The following is an 18,858-nucleotide window of genomic DNA, read 5'->3' as shown; positions in this document are numbered from 1 at the left end:
TGTGCTAATAAGCTAGCTCTTTGTAGTTGTATGACCTTAAACCAATCACTTAGCCTCAGTCATCTTCAATTTCTTCATCTACTGAAAAAAGGATAATAGCATCTATTTCACAGAATTGATGGGAAGGTTATATATATAAAATCAAAGAGACAGAGAGAGAAAGAAAGACTATTTTGCAAAGATTAAAACCCCAAATAACTGGTAGCATCCATTCTGATGTAAGTTCTTAGATAACAGGTACTGGTTTTTTTCTTTTATATTCCCAGATCTTTCACATGTCTGGCACAGTAAGTGTTTAATAAATACTTGTTGATTAAGGAATTGAGAAAAACATTGTGTGACTTAATCCAAGGCCACTGAGCTAGTCCACCATTGTCAAGGACATATAGTAACCAAAATAATTAATCTTCCTAATTTTGGACCAAAAAGTTACAAATCTTTTATTCCTAATATATATCTAAACCTCATAGATAGCCACCTTAAACTGTTTTGTCTCAGTACTATAGAAGTCCCCCCAAATCCTAGCCTTTTTATTCCATTAACTTAATTCATTTTACTTTTTTTTTCTTACCTTCACATTGCCCTTCAAAGAAAACTTATAAAATTATTTTCCAATACCTTCTTACCCCCAGCTGATGGTTGTTTCCTTAAGGTATTCATCTAGGTAACTCTAATAGTTTTTTTGGAAGTTAGAATCCAAAACTTTTAGATTTCTTACAAAGGCATTTTTCTGAAAGGGAAAATAAACACATCAAAAACTTATTTCTGACTGAATTCTGCACCAATTACAATCTCTTTTCTTATCCACTGGTTTTTATTAAAGAGGAGTAGAACCCTTTGTTTATTAAATATGCCTTTCCCTGTTCTCACAAAGGACTCTTTATTTAATTCAATGTTAGAAAATTCGGTGGTGGAAGGAAAGGAAAACATACATTTGATAACAAGTTATCAAAGTTGCTAAAACGAAAGATTTTTATTTTGATTAAAAGTATTAAGTGTTTCGTCATCATCATCAACAATTATTTAAATTTCCATGAAAAAAGGACCTAGTATTATACATAATGCTATAAATATAGGAGTAAATTTGGAATAGTGTGTGTGTGTGTGTGAATGTTACTAGATGTTCTGACTGCTATTAGATATTGCTTGTTAAGTAAGATCTAGCTTATCTTATACAGAAGTTATCTATTAATATGCAGTATCATAGCTTAACTAGTGAGACTTATGGCTGCTCAACCACTAGTTATCTATCTGTTACACAAAATTAAACCCTTCCTTTCCTTGAAAAAGTTAGATAAGTTTAGTTGTAATTTGATCCACTGTCCTGAATAATCCTCTCATTTCTTGCATACTTACTGTAAGAATGAAGGTTAATTTATATATTTCTGCATCTTTAGGAAATTATGAGTCAATATTTTCTTTTTTTTTAAATAGCAAATAATTACAATTGATATTTATTTCTAGTGTCCTAGTAATCCTGAAAAACAGGCAAAACATCTTAGATTCCATGTCTTATTAATATTTAGTACTATACGGCTTTGTATTTGACTTATCATTGCATCAATGTAGATACTGTCTCCACTGATATTTATCATATTTCCTCCATTTCTTCCTTATGATATCATAGTCACCCATTTTCGTGGTAAATCTCTACAAACAGGCTGATCCTCAGATGACAGATATCACCAAGATCATAAGTAGACCTTGCCAGAGCTTCATTTCTGCTAATACAGTCTTTGAGAACTGCGAATCTTTTGTATTGTGTGCTTTCTTGCATTAGAGCAGGACTTCAGTTGATGTGTAATTCTTTTTTTTTTTTTGCTGAGTCAATTGGATTTAAATGACTTGCCTAGGGTCACACATCTAGGAAGTGTTAAATGTCTGAAACCAAATTTGAACTCTGGTCCTCCTGACTTCAAGGCTGGTGCTCTATCCACTGTACCACCTAGCTGCCCTGATCTGTAATTCTTTACAAAATTTGCAGTCACATTTTATTTGATCAGCTACTATGTGGTTCAGTACCTGAAATACTTGGGAGACAGGGAGTGACTTCAAATCCTGCCTCAGAAACTGTTACTCCAGTTAAATCAGTTAATTTCTCTATATCTCAGTGTCTCATCTGTGAAGTGGGGATTATAATGGCACCTTCCATCCTTGATCAAATAGGATTAAATAGAATGATACATGTAAAGCACTCTGCAAAACTTAAAAGCATTAATAAATACTTGTTCTTATTACTAGCTATTATTGATCCTTATAGCAACCTTAGGAGGTAAACAAGGTAAGCAATATACTCATTTCACAGATAAGGGAACAAATGTCATAGGTACCATTAAAAGGCTTGCCCAGAGAACATGACTAATAGTATAGTAAGGATTAACACCCACCTCCACTGAATCCTTGAATATGGTTTTTCCCATTATACCCCTTGCATCTTTATATCTCTTTCAGTGGAATAGGAAGTGAATAATACAATATTTTTTCCTGAAATATCTGCTAGTAGATTTAGTGAGTATATTTTAAAATTGGTTTTAAGATTTTAAATTTTAAAAATAGTAGAAGAAAGTGCCATTCTATTTTACTTAAAATATCTATATCTTCTTTTTCTCTTTACCAAACCTATTAGATTAAAGCCAATTACTAGACTAGTGACAAGGTTGTATAGCCTTTATGGAAAAGAATTGATTGACCTTATCTTTTTTTTTTTTTTTTTTTTTTTGTTTCGTTTTCAGCTGGAACAACATATATCTTTAGCAAAGGTGGTGGACAGATCACATACAAATGGCCTCCTAATGACCGGCCCAGTACACGTGCAGACAGACTGGCCATAGGGTTTAGCACGGTTCAAAAAGAAGCTGTACTGGTACGAGTGGACAGTTCTTCAGGGCTCGGTGACTACTTAGAGCTACATATTGTAAGTACTCTCAATTCAAAATGGACTTTTACTTTTCGTAAAGTATTCTTTCCAAATTGTTCTTACTATTTTTCAGCAGTTGTTTTTCAGATATACTGGTTTTGATTTTCTAACTGGTTTTAGTGTAATGATGAATAGCTTGTGGTCAAAGAAATATATATATATATATATATATATATATATATATTTACATTACTATGGGGCTTTTTGAGTTTTTTTTAAAAAATGGGATTTTGAAGACTAGAGAAGACACTTTGGAGCTAGCCTTAAAAAAATAAATAAATAAAATTTGCCTATTAGTTGGGCAGGAATTAGGATGGTCGCCTAAAGACCAAAGTTAGTTTGAGTTCTCTTGTTGCACCACTGGAATTTCTTTTCCAGGGAAAAGCAAAAGAGCCTAGAGTAATATAATATGAGAAAACAAAGTCAAATAATTGAAGTCTTACAAAGGATTCAGTGAGATGACTGAAAGTAAAGGAAGACAGAATTTGTAAAACTAAGGGAATGGTTCTATAGTTACATTTGTTACCATGCAAAATCCTTCCAATATCATACCCTCATGTAGGATGTGCAACCTAGCACTAATATTCCAATACTGTAACCAAGGCGTATACCAAATCAGTCATTTATTAGGCTTCAATTCTCCAAGGAAGTTTTATTTATCTTAGTTTTGCATCGGACTTCTGAAATTTTCATAAGATCTCTAGAGAATTGGAGTTATCTTGAAAACTGAATTTGTTATTAATCTTAAAAAAAAAAAAGGAGATACCATCATTTTTGTATGGTGATTAAACTTTCTTTTGAAAATACACTCGTCCCAATAGGAAGTCTTGAAAAGTAATTTCAATTGTTTTATAGCAAATAAGTAACAATTGAAAGTATCTTGATATTTATGACATCATAAATAAATTATCAGATAAGTTTAACTAGTACAGAAAGAAATCTTATTGTTTAGAATAACCTCAAATTACTAAATATATTTTCTCCATATTGATTTAAGAGCCTTGTTTCTTTAAAAATATATCATACACAAGTAGACATCCAAGAGTTTTGTTTTCTCTTGAAAGAAATTACTTATTGATCTATAACCAATTACACTTTTACTCTGAGAAAAGGTTCTGCAATGATTGCTTTCAAATCATATGAGGTTATATTATCGAATTGTCCAAGCCACTGTTGTTTGTTTTGTGGTCCAATGGTTTTGTCCTACAACATAGGCATTTTCTTTCTATCATGCCCACACATGGACTTAGGATCTTCTCATCCTCATAAGGATCTCTTTTTGGTCCTCATTCATTATAAGACTGGGAAGAAGTTTAAGTCTATGTTTGATCAGAATTGGAAAGAACTTTGAAGTTCCAGAAACTAATGACATTTTGCTATTTTTGAAAAGGAAATGGATTTTTTTCCCCTTTTCTTTTCCAGCAGAGGAAATAAAATGACCATCAAATCTGTGTTTTTTTTTCTGTTATTAAAATCTACCTTTTAATCTTCTCTTGGCAATGTCTGTGTATATAGATTAGAGGTAGTGACCTGAAGAGTAAGGAACTTCAAAAAGGACAATGGAAGTCTTAGAAGACTTGAGTATACAGAGGAGCGATATGAAGGGATTTTAGTGAACTTGCCTTCTAACTTAGTAAAGCTAACTTAGTAATAAGGATGGACTAGAAAAAACTCTTTAGAAATTCTAAGAAAACACTAAAATTATTTACTTTGTATCACTTTCACCAGACTTAAACCATTATATTTTTGTGAATTAGTAATAAAAACTAATAATTAAAATGTGAACTAGTAACAGAAAAGAAAAACAAAAATACCAAATTGTTATCAATTATTGTTATTGTTTGACTTTGGCATAGAATATATTTAAGATGTGATATTGGCTGATACAAAACAGATGTATTGTATTTTTAAATATGAAAACATTATCTGTATGTCAGAAGTACTTGAAAAGTCATATAAACTTTTGTCAGGAAAGTGTGAACTAAGTTCTGAGCTGATTTAAGCAATTGCATTTCCATTCAAAATTGATATAATGAACAAGCAACCTGGAAGATTATGTTCATTAAACATAATGAACTGATGCCCAGTCTAGGCAAAATGGTCCAATGTAATTTCAAAAAGATAAAAGTTGAGATCCACTTGGCATATGTTTTCATCTTCAATTTAATTATTTGACATGATTTTGCAAACTATTTATTTATTCAGTATGATCTCAGTGAGTTTTATCGAATGCAAAACAAATCATGTTTTGATCTCTCATTAGCAGTAATATGTTTTTATATATTATGTTCTAAAGTAAAATTTCTTTTGAATCAAATGGTAGCTTTTCAAAAGTTGGCCTTTATTTTATTTTATTATTTTATTTTAATTTTGGTATGAATCCTAATAAGACCACTCTCATTCACAGTGGCCATTTTATGTTAATAATAAAGGAACAGAAGAACTATATGGGATTGGTAAACCAAGAAGTAAAAAACAGAGTGGTGATAAGGAGGTCAGCCATGAGAAAAGAAGCAATAATGAGTCAGAGATGGCTCAACATATGAGAGGCAATATTTAAAAAAATAAAATTACATCCTTTATCTTGCATCTTATCCAATGTGTTTATAGACAGTCATTTGGCGACTGTTTCTCATTTATATAATTAAAATAGGTCTCTTTTTTCCACAAAAGATGAAGTCCTTAAAAGTTTTAAAAGTTACTGTATACTGTTGTTGTTGCTGTTGAAATATGGTTTGTGTAAGTGAACTGGATATTTATAGGAAATTCCTAAAACCATAGGTTGCAAAGCTGGAAGGAACAGAGTGAAGGCAGAATTGGGCTTGAAGATGAGAGAACTAGATTAAGATTTTTTTTCTTTTGACATTGACTAGTTATGGGATTAGAGAAAAGTCACAGCCTCTCAAAGCCTCCAATTTCTCATCTGTGAAATGAGAATAATAATATTTCTAGTAACTACATGGTTGTTGTGACAAAAAACTTTGAAAAACTCCAAGTATTTTTTAAAAGTTTACTGACATGTAGCTTGTGATCAAAGAAATGTGTGTATATAATATTTTGTCTTTTGTATACATTATTACATTTTTTAAAAAGCTTAAAAGTTATTATTAGTTTAAAGTTACTATCCCTTTAATTGCCATTATCATTTATTCCAAACCCCTAATTTAATCTTAAAGGGATTTAACAATATTGACCTTTTGTAAGATAAATTGTATCTCCCTAATAATAGTTTTCTAAATTTCTCCAGCATGTCTGGCTATTACTTTGAATTATTCAAATTCTAGATATACATGTTATGTTTCTTACCTCTCTAGGTCCTAGTTTTGCCATCTGTACAGCACAGGGTTGGATTAGATCAGCAATTCTCAAAATTTTATATTTCAGGACCCCTTAAAATGACCCTCTTAAAATTATTAAGGACTCCCCCAAAGAATTTATTTATGTTGGGTGTATTTATCCCTATTTGCCACACTAGAAATTTAAAAGATTTTGTATTATTATGAAAAGGTTTTGACCTCTCAGACCATTTGAATAGGACTCTAGGATGACCAGGAATCCTTATGCTATACTTAGAGAACTATTGGGCTAAGAATCGCTAAGGGTTCCTGCCAGTTCCAAACTCTTTGTTCCTTTATTTTTTAAAACATTTGAATCACCTGCACAGCTGCTATAGAAGAGAGTTTACAGAAGGTGCTTAATGCATGCTTTAAGTGAATGTTGAAAAAATTAGCAGATTTTTGGATTTCTGTACATTGAATCTTAATTAGAAGAAGCACATATAGATTTTGTTTTTAAGCATTCAATATAATAGTCATTTGTTTGCCATTCACTCTGGAGTACTATAGTATAAATGTTTCTTGGGGTATGTGTAGATAAATGAAAAATATTCAGTATAGTCACTGCTGCAGGCATGGCCCCCAAAGATCAGTTTAAACAAGTTAAGTGGAGAGTGTTTAACATCCACCCTCACTTGCAAAAGAATGCCCCTGTCAATGAAGACTCATTCAAAATCATGAATATTAATGTGTGCATTGGTTCTGATGGAGGAAAATTTCACTGAGGGCTGAGGTGAGGGTTGTTGAGTGTTCTTTGAAATGCTTTCATCTTGGGTGCATGAAAGAGCATTGCAAATTTGATTGGTGAATTGTAGTAGTACTTGCCCTAAATGTTTCTTCTTTGTACTTTACTGGTCTGTAAGCCTTATTTTTGAAATTTAGCTCTTAATTGGTGCTGATTTAGAAGGATATCTTTTGATCAGCTGCTTTTGTAGAGAATGGTAGCTGGGTGTATTTATAGTAAACATTTCATCTCCCAAAATAACTACTATCAATACAGGTGACATTCCAAGTTTTTGTAGTGTCTCTTCATTTTGGTACTCCTAAGTTTTATATTAAAGTATTGTACAATAATAATCTCCATCTATCTTCAATAAGGAACTATGAATATATAGGCACAGGTCTTCACTAATGAAAGCAAAATCCACTATGTCTATCATATTCTTTTCTCTAGTCAGAATTGCTCTCCACCTGAGATACTTTTCCAAATCAAAGCATTCAGCGATGTTCCTGTACTTTCAGATGTTAGTATTCAAAGTCCCGTCCAAAGCCATGCAAAATTGTCTTATGTAAAGGGGCTGGTTTTCTTCAGCTTTTTAAACTATCAGAATGAGTTTATTTCAGCTTATTGGACTTAGAGATTCTTGTTGTGTGGTTTCATTTGATATGCTTTTCATTGCTTTGGCAGAGAATTTTTTTTTTCTTAGAAATATTAAATACCTGGTTACTTTTGTATTACCTGTGCCTCATGCTGGAGTGTTCTCCTTTCTCATCTTTATTTATTGAATCTCTAGTTTCCTTTAAGGCTTCCTGTCAAGTTTCAAATATTCTTCTGTAAGCCTTTGCTGCTGCCAAATTCTGAAATAAATCATAAAGTTGAAGAATAAAGCATCTTTAATAGAGATAACAGGGTGGCAAACTTACCACCCTGGGGATGTCCCATGAGGGCAGAATACAATGAATTCCCCTCTTCCAGGACTCATATAAAATCTTCTTATATGGTTAGGAGGAAAATGGGAGAGAAGGCAGTATGAGATAACAAGCCACTTTATTCTGGGTATTTTGCCCTCACTGCCTTGAATTCCAACGGAAGTGGGCAAGGACATTAGAAGCTGAGATGAAACTTGAGCTGGGCAAAATCTCTCCGTTAGGACACTTACAGCATATTTAGTGCAAGCCAATTAAGAGTTACTATCTTAAGAGTAAAAAAATAAGAATATTAGTGTAATTCTAACATTACAAGGATCATTTAAGGGAATGGCAATCCATATTACATTTGGTATTAATAATATCTATCAGGATATTAACAATTGTCTGTCATTGCTTATCCTAATTGTTACTTCTTTACCTTCCCTGTCCCCAATTAATACTTATTTCATATGTATTCTTTATTCTTTTATTTCCAAACTTTCAGGAATTATTTCCTTTTATTCTTGTATCCTAAGTGCCTAGCAAAGTGCCTGGTTCATAATAGTCTGTAAGCATTTATTAAATGTTTATTATAAACCAGTCACTGTGCTAAGCAGTAGAGATGCAAAGAAAGGCAAAATACACTTAGCTCTATCCATACCAGATATAAAGAGAGTAGTTGCAATGGAATCTCAAAGGGAATGATAATGCTTAATAAGTGATTCTTGAATTGAATTACCTCTTTTAAAGTGCCATCTTGAAGAGACCGACCAAAAAGCAAAAATCTTTGACATTTGGGCAAAGTTTTGAAAGTTTTCTTGAAGGATGTGATGAGAAAACACCTGAAGGAGCATAATTTTGATTAAAGGGAACCAGCAAGTCACCAGGCAGGGGAGGTCATGCTTAATTAACCTCTTGGAGTTCTCTGAAGATATTACTGCCATGACAAATAAGAAAAGCTTGGTGGACAGAGAATAGTTGGTTTTTACAAAATATTTGACAAGGTTTCAGAGCAGCTATTGGATGAGAGAGGGAGAACAACACAGGACAAAGACATAGATAGAAACCTATGAATGGTAGAGCTGTCTGCTTTAGGACCAATCCAGGTTAATTGAAGAAGGGAACATTTCAAGTTGAAATCGCTATGGAGGCCACAGATCAGAACTAAGGGAGAGCTGGGATCAGACTACATGGTATGATTTGAAGGTACTTCCTAAGTGCACTTGACTCAGAAATTAGAGGAAAAAATGAGAAGAAATGAATCATGCAAATAGGTCATCAAACTGATTGGTAGAGCAAAGTTCTAAACATAGTATAGGAGATCAATGGAGAAAGGGATAGAAGTATTATTTAAAGCAGGGAACCAGGCTAAGGAATCAGTATTTACTGAGTCAGGAAATCATTTAGCACCCTATTCAGGAAAGCTCTTTTTGAACAATTACAGAAAATCACTGAAGCTGAAAGACCAAAACACAATACAAGCCTAAAAATTAAACACATATGCACATATACACAAACATACAAATATGCACACACAGACGCACACTCACAAACACACATCCCTAAAGCCAAAAATAAATTTATAAACGAAGATGCAAGCTTATTGGACTACGTCAGCTAAGGGCCAAAATGCAAAATAAAAGTAATCATGCAGCATCAGGGTCCTATTTGAGCTGGTTTGGGGACACAGGGAATGGGACTAGTTGGGCAAAATATTTCCTGGGGGAAAAGCTCACCAGAGAGCATGCAAATTAATAGTAGTTATAAATAATCCACAACATGAAGGGAGAACAAAGGATTGAGGATTTGTGTCATTGGGCAGCATGTACATTTACAGAGTTCTGAATAAATAAATAATTTTAAATAACAATCTATTTGCATGCAATGAGGGAAAGGAAAATTGTTAACTGAAAAGGTTGTAAAAGGTGGAGTCCAAAGCTTAAGGTCTAAATCAGAATCATATTTTATTGTCCTTGAAGAAAAATATCTGGAATCCTATACATTTGGAGAAATGGTAGTAACATACTAAAAATGGAGAGGGAAAAATTGTAAAATGATTTTTTTTCTAAGACATTCTACCTCTGAAACCTGGCTCTCATCCGCTCTCATTTCAATCCCAAAATTAACAGTGCAGACTTGAAAGGGATGAGTCTTTTCAGTAGAGGTCAAATTGCATTGCTTTTAAAGGTTGAAGAATAGGCATGTAAAAGGAACCTTGGGAGTGCTTTAAGATTTTTAATATTCCTGGATATTTTTCTCCCTTAAGTAAAATAATCTGTTATAGAGAATGTGAAAATTTCCTTTTACTTATCATCTTCCTATAATCTCTTGTCTGTAGTTTTCCATTACAGGGAATCCACATTTGACAAACTCTCTGTGGTACATAGTATGAGGCAGAATTCCATAGGGTTCTGATGAAAACAAGGTGGTAAGCTCCAGGGGCTTCTCACTTACAACCTATTGATACCTCCACACACATGAGACAGAAGCTGAGTGCCAGGAAGTCAGAGAAGGGAAATGTTAAGTAGAAATATTTTATTTTAATAGAACAAGAAGATTTCTCTCAAATTAGATGAATTTGCTAGTTGAATGTCAATTTTTAAAATCCTAAACAGGTGGTTACTTTAAGAGGTTTCTTGCCCAGGTTGTTTATTATAAAAATGTATAAACATGTATAGTGTGTTTCCCCACATTATGGTTTGATGAATGGGAGCTCACAAATTTACCAAGTGTGTAAGGAAAAGAAGGGTAAGTGGAAAGATAGTCTCCTGGGCTATTCTCTCCTCACATGGAATATTTTCCTTCTGAGAAATTCTATAATATAACTATCCCCTTTCTAGCATGTTCTTTCTCTCTCCCTCTCCCTCTTCCTTTCCCTTTTGCTCTTATCTTCCCTGTCCTCTCTTCCCCTTCCTTTTTCTGTTGTTCTCTCTTTCTCTGTGTTTTTCTCTCTCTCTCTTACATACACACACATGCACACACCCCATTATTTTGTGTCCTTATATCTTTTTCCTTTGGCATTGTCTGTTATAATCCCTCCTGTGATGATTGTGTCTCCAAAGTGAATTTTTACATTTTTATATCCAGCCATCATGGGATATGATTATTTCACACCTGATGCTAAGCAGTGTGCAAGATTTAAGACAAAAGATTGTGAGGGTTCTGAAATGAGTTTGATGATTAAGTCCCTTTGAATAGTATGTATGTAAAAGATTAATTTGAACTAGGGTCTTCTTTTTATGAATGAATGAATATAATTAGTTTATCAATTGTTTACAGGGAAATAGTTTTTAAATGTTTCAGAATATGTCAACAATAACAGTAATTACCTATTACTATGCAAGGTATTTTCCCAGAAGAATCAGTAAAGTAGAAAAAGTATTAGCTCTGAAGTCAGAAGTTCTGGATTAAAATTCTTCCTTAACACTTGTACAACTCACTTAATTTCCTGTGTCACAATTTTTCTCAATTATATATACATATACATATATACATGCATACACAAATACATATATACTATCTACCTATTGATGTATATATAAATGTATACACACACACACACAACTGTATATATAGGATTTGGACAACTTGATATAGAAGATGCTAAAGAGATCTGTTTCTGTGATCCAAAGAAAAAGTCCTGGCTTTCAAAGAGTTTATACTCTGATGTAAGAATGAATAAATTATATGCATAATTATAATATAACATATGATATGATGGGACAAAGGAGACATCCAGATACTGTGTTATAGAGAAAATTTGAAAGGGAGTTTATCTCTTAAGGAGATTTAACAAACTCTCTACAATCTTGTTTATACATTTCTTTTGCTTAGCTAATCTGATTTTGTATAAAATAGGTAATTGCTTGTAGAGCTCATAAAACTTATAGGACCAGAGCTAGAAGGGACTTTAGAAACTATCTAGCCCTCTCATTTTCAGATGAGGAAACTGAGGCCCAAGGACATTAATTGATTTGATCTGGTCATAAAGGTATTATAGTATCAGAGACAAGATTTGAACTCAAGTCCTAGCATTTCAAATCCAGTGCTTTTTCTATTATGCCAAAGTTTTAGATTTTTTTGTATCAATAGTTAACATTTATAAGTCACTTTGAAATTAATCACTTGCATCCAAATAGGATCTTATGATAAACTGAAAAACAAAACAAAACAGGAAAATGCTGGTAGAAAAGTATAAACTGAGTGCTATAAGTGACTCTAATAGCTCTCCCTATAACAATAACAACAAAAGATTTGGAGGACTAGCATAATCTGGGAAAATTTGAGTTCAAATTATGTGACCATACATGATCTAGAGCAGGAAGGAACTTAGAAGTACATCTAGTCCAGCCACTTCATTTTATAGATAAGGAAAGTGGAGGATAAAGAGTTTAAGTGCATTTCACCAAGGCCATATATGGATATCAAATGCAGAGTGGAACCCAGAGAGAGAGAGAGAGAGAGAGAGAGAGAGAGAGAGAGAGGGTGGGGGAAGGAATATTTGAGGGGCAACTGGATTCAGAAAGAGCTGAGTTCAAATTTGGCCTGAGACATTTAATACTTATTAGCTGTGGGACCCTAGGCAAGTCACTTAACCCCAATGGCCTCATCAAAAAAGAAAAAGAAAGAAGAAAGAAAGAAAGAAAGAAAGAAAGAAAGAAAGAAAGAAAGAAAGAAAGAAAAAAAAAGAAAGAAAAAGGAAGGAAGGAAGGAAGGAAGGAAGGAAGAGATAAAGAGTTTAAACTTAACATATGCTTTTGATGTAGCAGAAAAAAAATAAAAGTAAGGTATGCTTCAAGGACATGAAACATCTTATATTGGCCTTATAGCACCCTCATAAGAATAAGTGATATCTTCCTTCTTCTTTTGTTTTGATCTCTGTCTTTCTCTGTCTCTCTCCCTTCTCCTCCTCCTTTTCTCCCTTTCCTTCATCTCTTTCTCTCCCAGTTCACTTATTCCAACCTTCCTAATCACCAGCAAGTCTGAGTTCTCAGAGAAGGCACATTATCATGTCCTTAACAACCTCAAACCTCAGAATCCTGAAGGAAAAAAGGGAAATACTCCCTCTCTTCATTACTATAGCTATTAAATTTCTACTGGTATAATTCCCATTCATAGAAAACCGAACTCACAATGATGGCAGCATTTGGTCTTAAACATTGCTCTTTAATAAAATGACAAAAATAATGATAACAAAAAATTCAGAAACTTAAAACAATAATTGTACAATCTCACGTACTGAATATTTAAAAAAACACAATTCAGGAATGATAACTACATCATGATCCAGATATAAGCATGGATCATAATTTTCTATTAGTGCACTCAGTTAGTAGTGACTTGGGGTGAAGTTACAGGAATAAGAAAAACTCATATACTCAGAGTAGCTTACAACTCTGGATTGAAAACTTTGTTATCTATTCACAGGCCCATTCAAGAAAATTTGTATCGCATGAAGCTAATTATTTGCCAGATCTTTTTCTTTTGGTTCTGAGTGATTGCCTAGTGGGTAAATTCCCTTTTCTTCTATTTTCAAACTAGTAAAGCATAAAAAAATCCACTTAAAATTTATCATCATTGTTAAAAAGGTATTATGAAAGTGGTGAATAGTTCATTTCAGTAAGAGACCTGCAAAGTTTCATCAGGCTGGACCTCTGGGCAATGCAAACAAGCCCAGTCACTTATTTACTTCAGACTATGTCTTCTCATCAACCTCTACTCAACTGTTCATACATTAAATCAGCTACAAAGCTTTTCTTTCCCCTTTTGCCATTTCCTTCCCAAATCAAAGCAGAAAACAGCTAGTACCGCTGATAGGCTACATTACTCAAACTGTGGCATCAGAGAATTGATTTGTTTTCCAAAGAGCTTTCAGTCTTTGGAAGGAACTGTCAGAGAAAGCTTTCTTGTCAATTGACTTCTGCTTCTGGTTTCTTCACATAGCAAGGTCAAAATTGGGTTTGTTTTATTCTTTTTATCCTCTTCTGGTATCTTCATTCTCCTACTCAGTTCCTCATTCCAACTTGTTTCTTTACCACTGAAGCAAGGGGTTTTACTTTTTTTCAATAACTCAATTTGAAGCCTCCTGGTATTCTACCTCTCACTTTTCCCCTTGCAAGATAAAAAGAAAAAAAAAATCATAAAATCCTCCTTTGGGTTAGCTATGAAGCTGACCAACCTTATTTATTCATCCCATAGATTCTAAACCATTACTTGGTTCATGACTTTGAGTTTTAATTTTTCAGATCATAAGGATAGTTACATGCAAATAAGCTGATGGACTCTAATACCCACCTAGTAGTCATAGTAATTTCTATATTATGGCCTCAGACTTAAATGGGGAATATCTTTCTTTTACACATGGATTTTAAACAGTTTTTCTTAAAACAAATACTATTATTACAACTTGATTTAATTCTTTTTCTTTACAAAAAAGTTCATATTCTGCCCTTTTCAATAATCAAATCACTCACCTATAAAAGAAGCAGTATATTACAAAGATATGGGCTAGATAGGACATAAATTTTATATGTTTTCTCTATTTAATTCCAATTCGTTGCACTTAGTAGTTTGTATTATAAATTTAGCAGCAGTTCTTTGTCTTTGTGGCTAGTTTGGTGCTTTAAAAAGTGTTGTTATATCAAAAACTACAAGTTCTAATTTTACTTACTTATGAAAAGAATCTGGGCTATCTTAATATCCTTTTAAAGGATCATAGAATCCTAGATTTAAGTAAAAGATCTTAAGAGTCATGTAATTCAAGCCTCATTTTGAAAAAAAAAAAAGTAGAGATTAAACTGGTTTCCTAGAAGGAATAGCATTTTAACCTTCTGCATGTTTGAAGAGGAAATGTGAAATTTGAAGTGCTGTGCCTACTTCCTACCTAAGACTACCTTTAGCTTGAAAATGAGTGGGAAGGGACAGAGGGAGTATTACTCTAGCTTGCAGCTCTTGCTGATTGGACAATTTTCCTGACAAAGGAGTTCAAACAAAAAGTATGTCATCATGTTCATTACTGTTAATTAGCAGTAAAATCAGGCTTCAGGGGCTCTGTTTCCCGTAGGGCACTAGCTGATACAGAAATGGCATTGAATTTTGCTGCTGTAATCTGTCTGGCTACTAAAGACAATACAAGCTGCATTTAGTATGTGTGAGCACATGTCTTCTGAAAGAGGTATCTAGTATGTAAAAAGTAAATTACATATGAGTAGAAGGACATACTTACATGACATATTCTACATTCCTTCTTCCCCCTTTGCTTCCCTAATTCACATTCCTTGTCTCAAACAGAACTGGCACCTAGCTTGTAAAACCTGCTCCCTTGGATAGCTAGAATGGCTGGTACAGTATTTGGTGTTTGTAATTAAGGCATAGTTATTGCTCTTCATTTTTATGTGAGGTACCTACTACAATCATGGACTCCATAATTAGCTAGCTTTATCACTCACTCAGTTCAGTTTCAATGAGCCTTCAGTTTAATCAGCATGCTGTAATTCTCTTATTTAACTACTAGTGTGTATTTACTGGCCTTTTTGGTTTATCGAGCCTCTTTGCAATAATGTAAACTCTAAGGAGCTTTGCCTAGATACAGCCCTGTCCCAAGGGAGATGAAATAGATTACTACTATTATTCCTATGCAGAAGAGACTTTTGATCTTATTTTTTGTCTGATCTATGATATTCCCCTCCCCTCCTTTTCTCTCTAAAACACACACATACACACTTGTGGATGCATGCACACAATATATATGTATAAATATATGTACAAATACATGTAAAGTATGTAGATATACATTATATACATGCAAGTATATTTTCATACACATAAATACATGTATATAGAACCTTCAGTGGAGAGAGGTCCAAAACAAAGTGAGGTGATATGTTGTTTTTATTTTTTAAGCTCTTTGACTTAATTTCTTTCTCTGTTACCTCTTGATTCTCATGTCTTTCATTTTTACTACCACAATGGTTTACATATAATCTAGAGTCCTCTCTCATCATTCAGTCATTCATTCAGTCATTCAGCATTATTAACTGCCCACTGTGTGAATGTATTATTGTATTAGGTACTAAAGATACAAAGATGAAACCAAAAAGCCATGAACACAGACATTCTAATGGGTGTGGGTGTGGGAATAAGTAAGGACTGTCCTTGGCATATAAGTACAACCAAAATACAGACTTATTGAAAACAAAGTAATGTGAAAAAAGAGGGGCCAAACAGCTAAGGAATCTAAAAAAGCCAGGAGTAGGAGGAGCCCCTGCTGCTGAGCCTTGAAAGAAGCTAGTAATTCTAGATGTCAGTGGAAAGGAAGTGACTTTTCGGCATAGAAAAAGCTTGGGTTCAGGCAGGGATATAGAAGATGAAATGTTATATGCCTGAAGAAGAGTATATAAACTGATGCGGGAAAGATTCCAATCTTTGATTCCCAACCCCCCCCCTAGTTGGGGGTAGCCATGTGAGGACCCTCTGTCCACTGGACCCTCTGTCCAGTGCCCTCCTTATCTCTACCTTCACCTATCTCCTACTTCTAAACTCAATAATAAACCTCTTTTATCAATCTAGCTCTCAGACTAATAAATGCTTTTATTGGGAATTCCGCGCCGCTACTAGACCTTGTACACCTCAACAAGACCATTTGGTTAGACTATACAGTGTGTTATCCAATGAACAAGAATTTATTAAATCTTTACTGTTTTCTAGGTGCGTGTAAAATTTTGGAATTCCAAAGAAAAGCAAAAACAGTCCTACTCCCAAGTCTAATCAGACAGTTGTAGTGTAATGAGAGGGGCCACATTAAAATATTTATATTAAAAAAAAGATATATACAAAATAAATTGGAAATAATTTCAAGCACAAAGCACTAGCATTAAGAAAAACTAGGAAATGTTCCTGCAAATTGTAGGAATTGTAGACTTGAAAGAAACCAAGACAATAAGGAAGAAGATAATTCTAGATAAGGAAGACTGAAAAGAAGTATACAAAAAAGTAATTTGCAATTAAAATGAAAATGAAATTTTAGCCAGATTGTGATAGTTTTGAAAATGCCAAACTGAGAAGTTTATGTTTCATCCTGAAAACAATAGGGAGTTACTTAACTTCTTGAGCCATCATATAGTGGTAGCTATGTAAAAAGTGAATTGGATGAAAGGGAAATGTTAGCCAGGGGACTATTTAGTAGGTAATTTCAATAATTCCTCTCCTACTTGCTTTTTTGGCTGTTATAAGTATTTGTTGGGCAAATAGGAAAACTGAGGTTGTCCCAGAGCAATCTGAGAAGTCACAATGTCCACTTCAGGAAAACTGTTATCAAGTAATATTCCAGAAGGAGAATCTGAAATCAAAGGTTAAAATGGTCCATTGGAATGATATACTGTGTCCTGAGACTACCTGTATGTAGGTTGACTGTTTGGAAATTCCATAATCCTTACTTCCACCATGAATCACTTATTTGGATGATGCCAATCTCCAGAATTTGTACAACATCAGTGGAACGTGACAAGGCTTTTAAATGCATTAATATTATCAACATTATTGTGGCTAATGCTTCATATAGCCTGCAAAGTAGCAACAGATGTACTTTGCTATTAAGTGTTTCATAAGGCATTGATGTCTTAGCTCTCAATAGCCCATTCCAGTGACAAGACTTCTGGAACTCCAGAGGGTGGATTAGATCAAGGGACTGACTCACATGTTCCTTGGCATTTGATAATTGCTTAGATTAAGTTGAAAAGAAATAAGAAAGAACAAAAGATGTCAGTACTTAAGGGATTTTTTTTTTTCAGATTTCATGCAAGTATCATCTCCAGATGCTTAGCTCATCAGCCCAGCCCCAATCTCCCAATTGTTTCCATTATGAGATAACACAGCTGATGGTACAAAATGCTGTTTTAAAATCCTGACCTAAATAAGGAGCCAAAACAAACAAAAACTAAAAACAAAAAGCCCTAAACAAAAATAAACAACAACAAAAACCTGGGGGCAAATTGATCTGTCAGTTAGCTGGCCAAATCTTTCTCTGTGATTTCCTTCTCCACAATAGTTTTAAATAAGAATATGAGCAACAATTACTATTTTCTTTCTTTGCCTGGGAAGATACTCTAGGAGCCACTTTTGCTAATTAAAGGTAAGAGTTAAAAGAAATACTGTAGCACTTTCATAAGCAGTCAGCATATTTGATAATGTCACTGCTGTCTATATCATATTCCTCCACATATTTAATAGCTGAACAGATGCAACTTAGTAGAGTAACACATGGCACTCAGCAGCAGGGAGTCCCATTTAACAAGTCGGTTTTATTTTATTTCTTTCTCACAAAACCTTTCCTAATAGCTCCAGATTTGGGTGTGTTTTGATTTGTTATTAAGCAACCAGATAGAGGGAACTCCGGTCTCTGCTTGCTTCCTTATTTTATAATTTTATTTATTTATTTGTTTGTTTATCCATCTATTTATTTGGGGGGGAATTGCATATACACATACATACATATATACATAAATACATACATACACACTAATTTGAACAGATTTGAGATTTTGGAATATAAGCTTCTATAATAAAATACAATTACTGAATGTGGAAAGGGGGGAAAAAATAGGATTTACATTCAGGCTGCCAATACAATAGATAGAAGTTTGTATCTGAAGGTCTTTGAAGTTGTGTGTAGTGTGAGCACCATCAATTTAAACATTTTATGAAACAGCTTCCTGGTAAGGGATCAGTTAAGCTGCAAGCAGGAATTGCCTGGGTTTGTGTCCATGCCTTCAAGTTGCTTTGCTCAAGCAGCAGTAACTCTTGTCCATAGTTGTACCAGGGGAGACTGCAGTTGTTTGGTGCTGCATGACGCACTCTCTGTGGATCAATTCTTTAGAGCTTTCCATGTGCTATTTTCTAGTTCTCTTAATTGTTTATGTCTGGAAAAAATACCTGATATACAGTCTAAAGCTAAAATCAGATGACTATGTACTTATTATG

At 33.7% G+C, this 18,858-nt stretch overlaps 1 protein-coding gene across 28 annotated transcripts in view; it reads left to right on the top strand.

Annotated features, from left to right (window-relative positions):
* Positions 1–18,858, top strand: part of NRXN1 (neurexin 1) — a 1,358,646-nt gene that overhangs the window by 970,963 nt on the left and 368,825 nt on the right. For all 28 annotated transcript variants that reach the window (XM_031957196.1, XM_031957194.1, XM_031957193.1 and 25 more), the window contains one exon: positions 2,733–2,914. In XM_031957196.1, the coding sequence (XP_031813056.1) occupies positions 2,733–2,914 (182 nt within the window). The remainder of the gene's footprint in view (positions 1–2,732; positions 2,915–18,858) is intronic.

This window comes from Sarcophilus harrisii, chromosome 2, assembly GCF_902635505.1.
Source record: "Sarcophilus harrisii chromosome 2, mSarHar1.11, whole genome shotgun sequence".
Taxonomy (NCBI): domain Eukaryota; kingdom Metazoa; phylum Chordata; class Mammalia; order Dasyuromorphia; family Dasyuridae; genus Sarcophilus; species Sarcophilus harrisii.
Note: the sequence above shows the minus strand (reverse complement) of the source record. Positions and strands in the feature narration are given on the sequence as shown.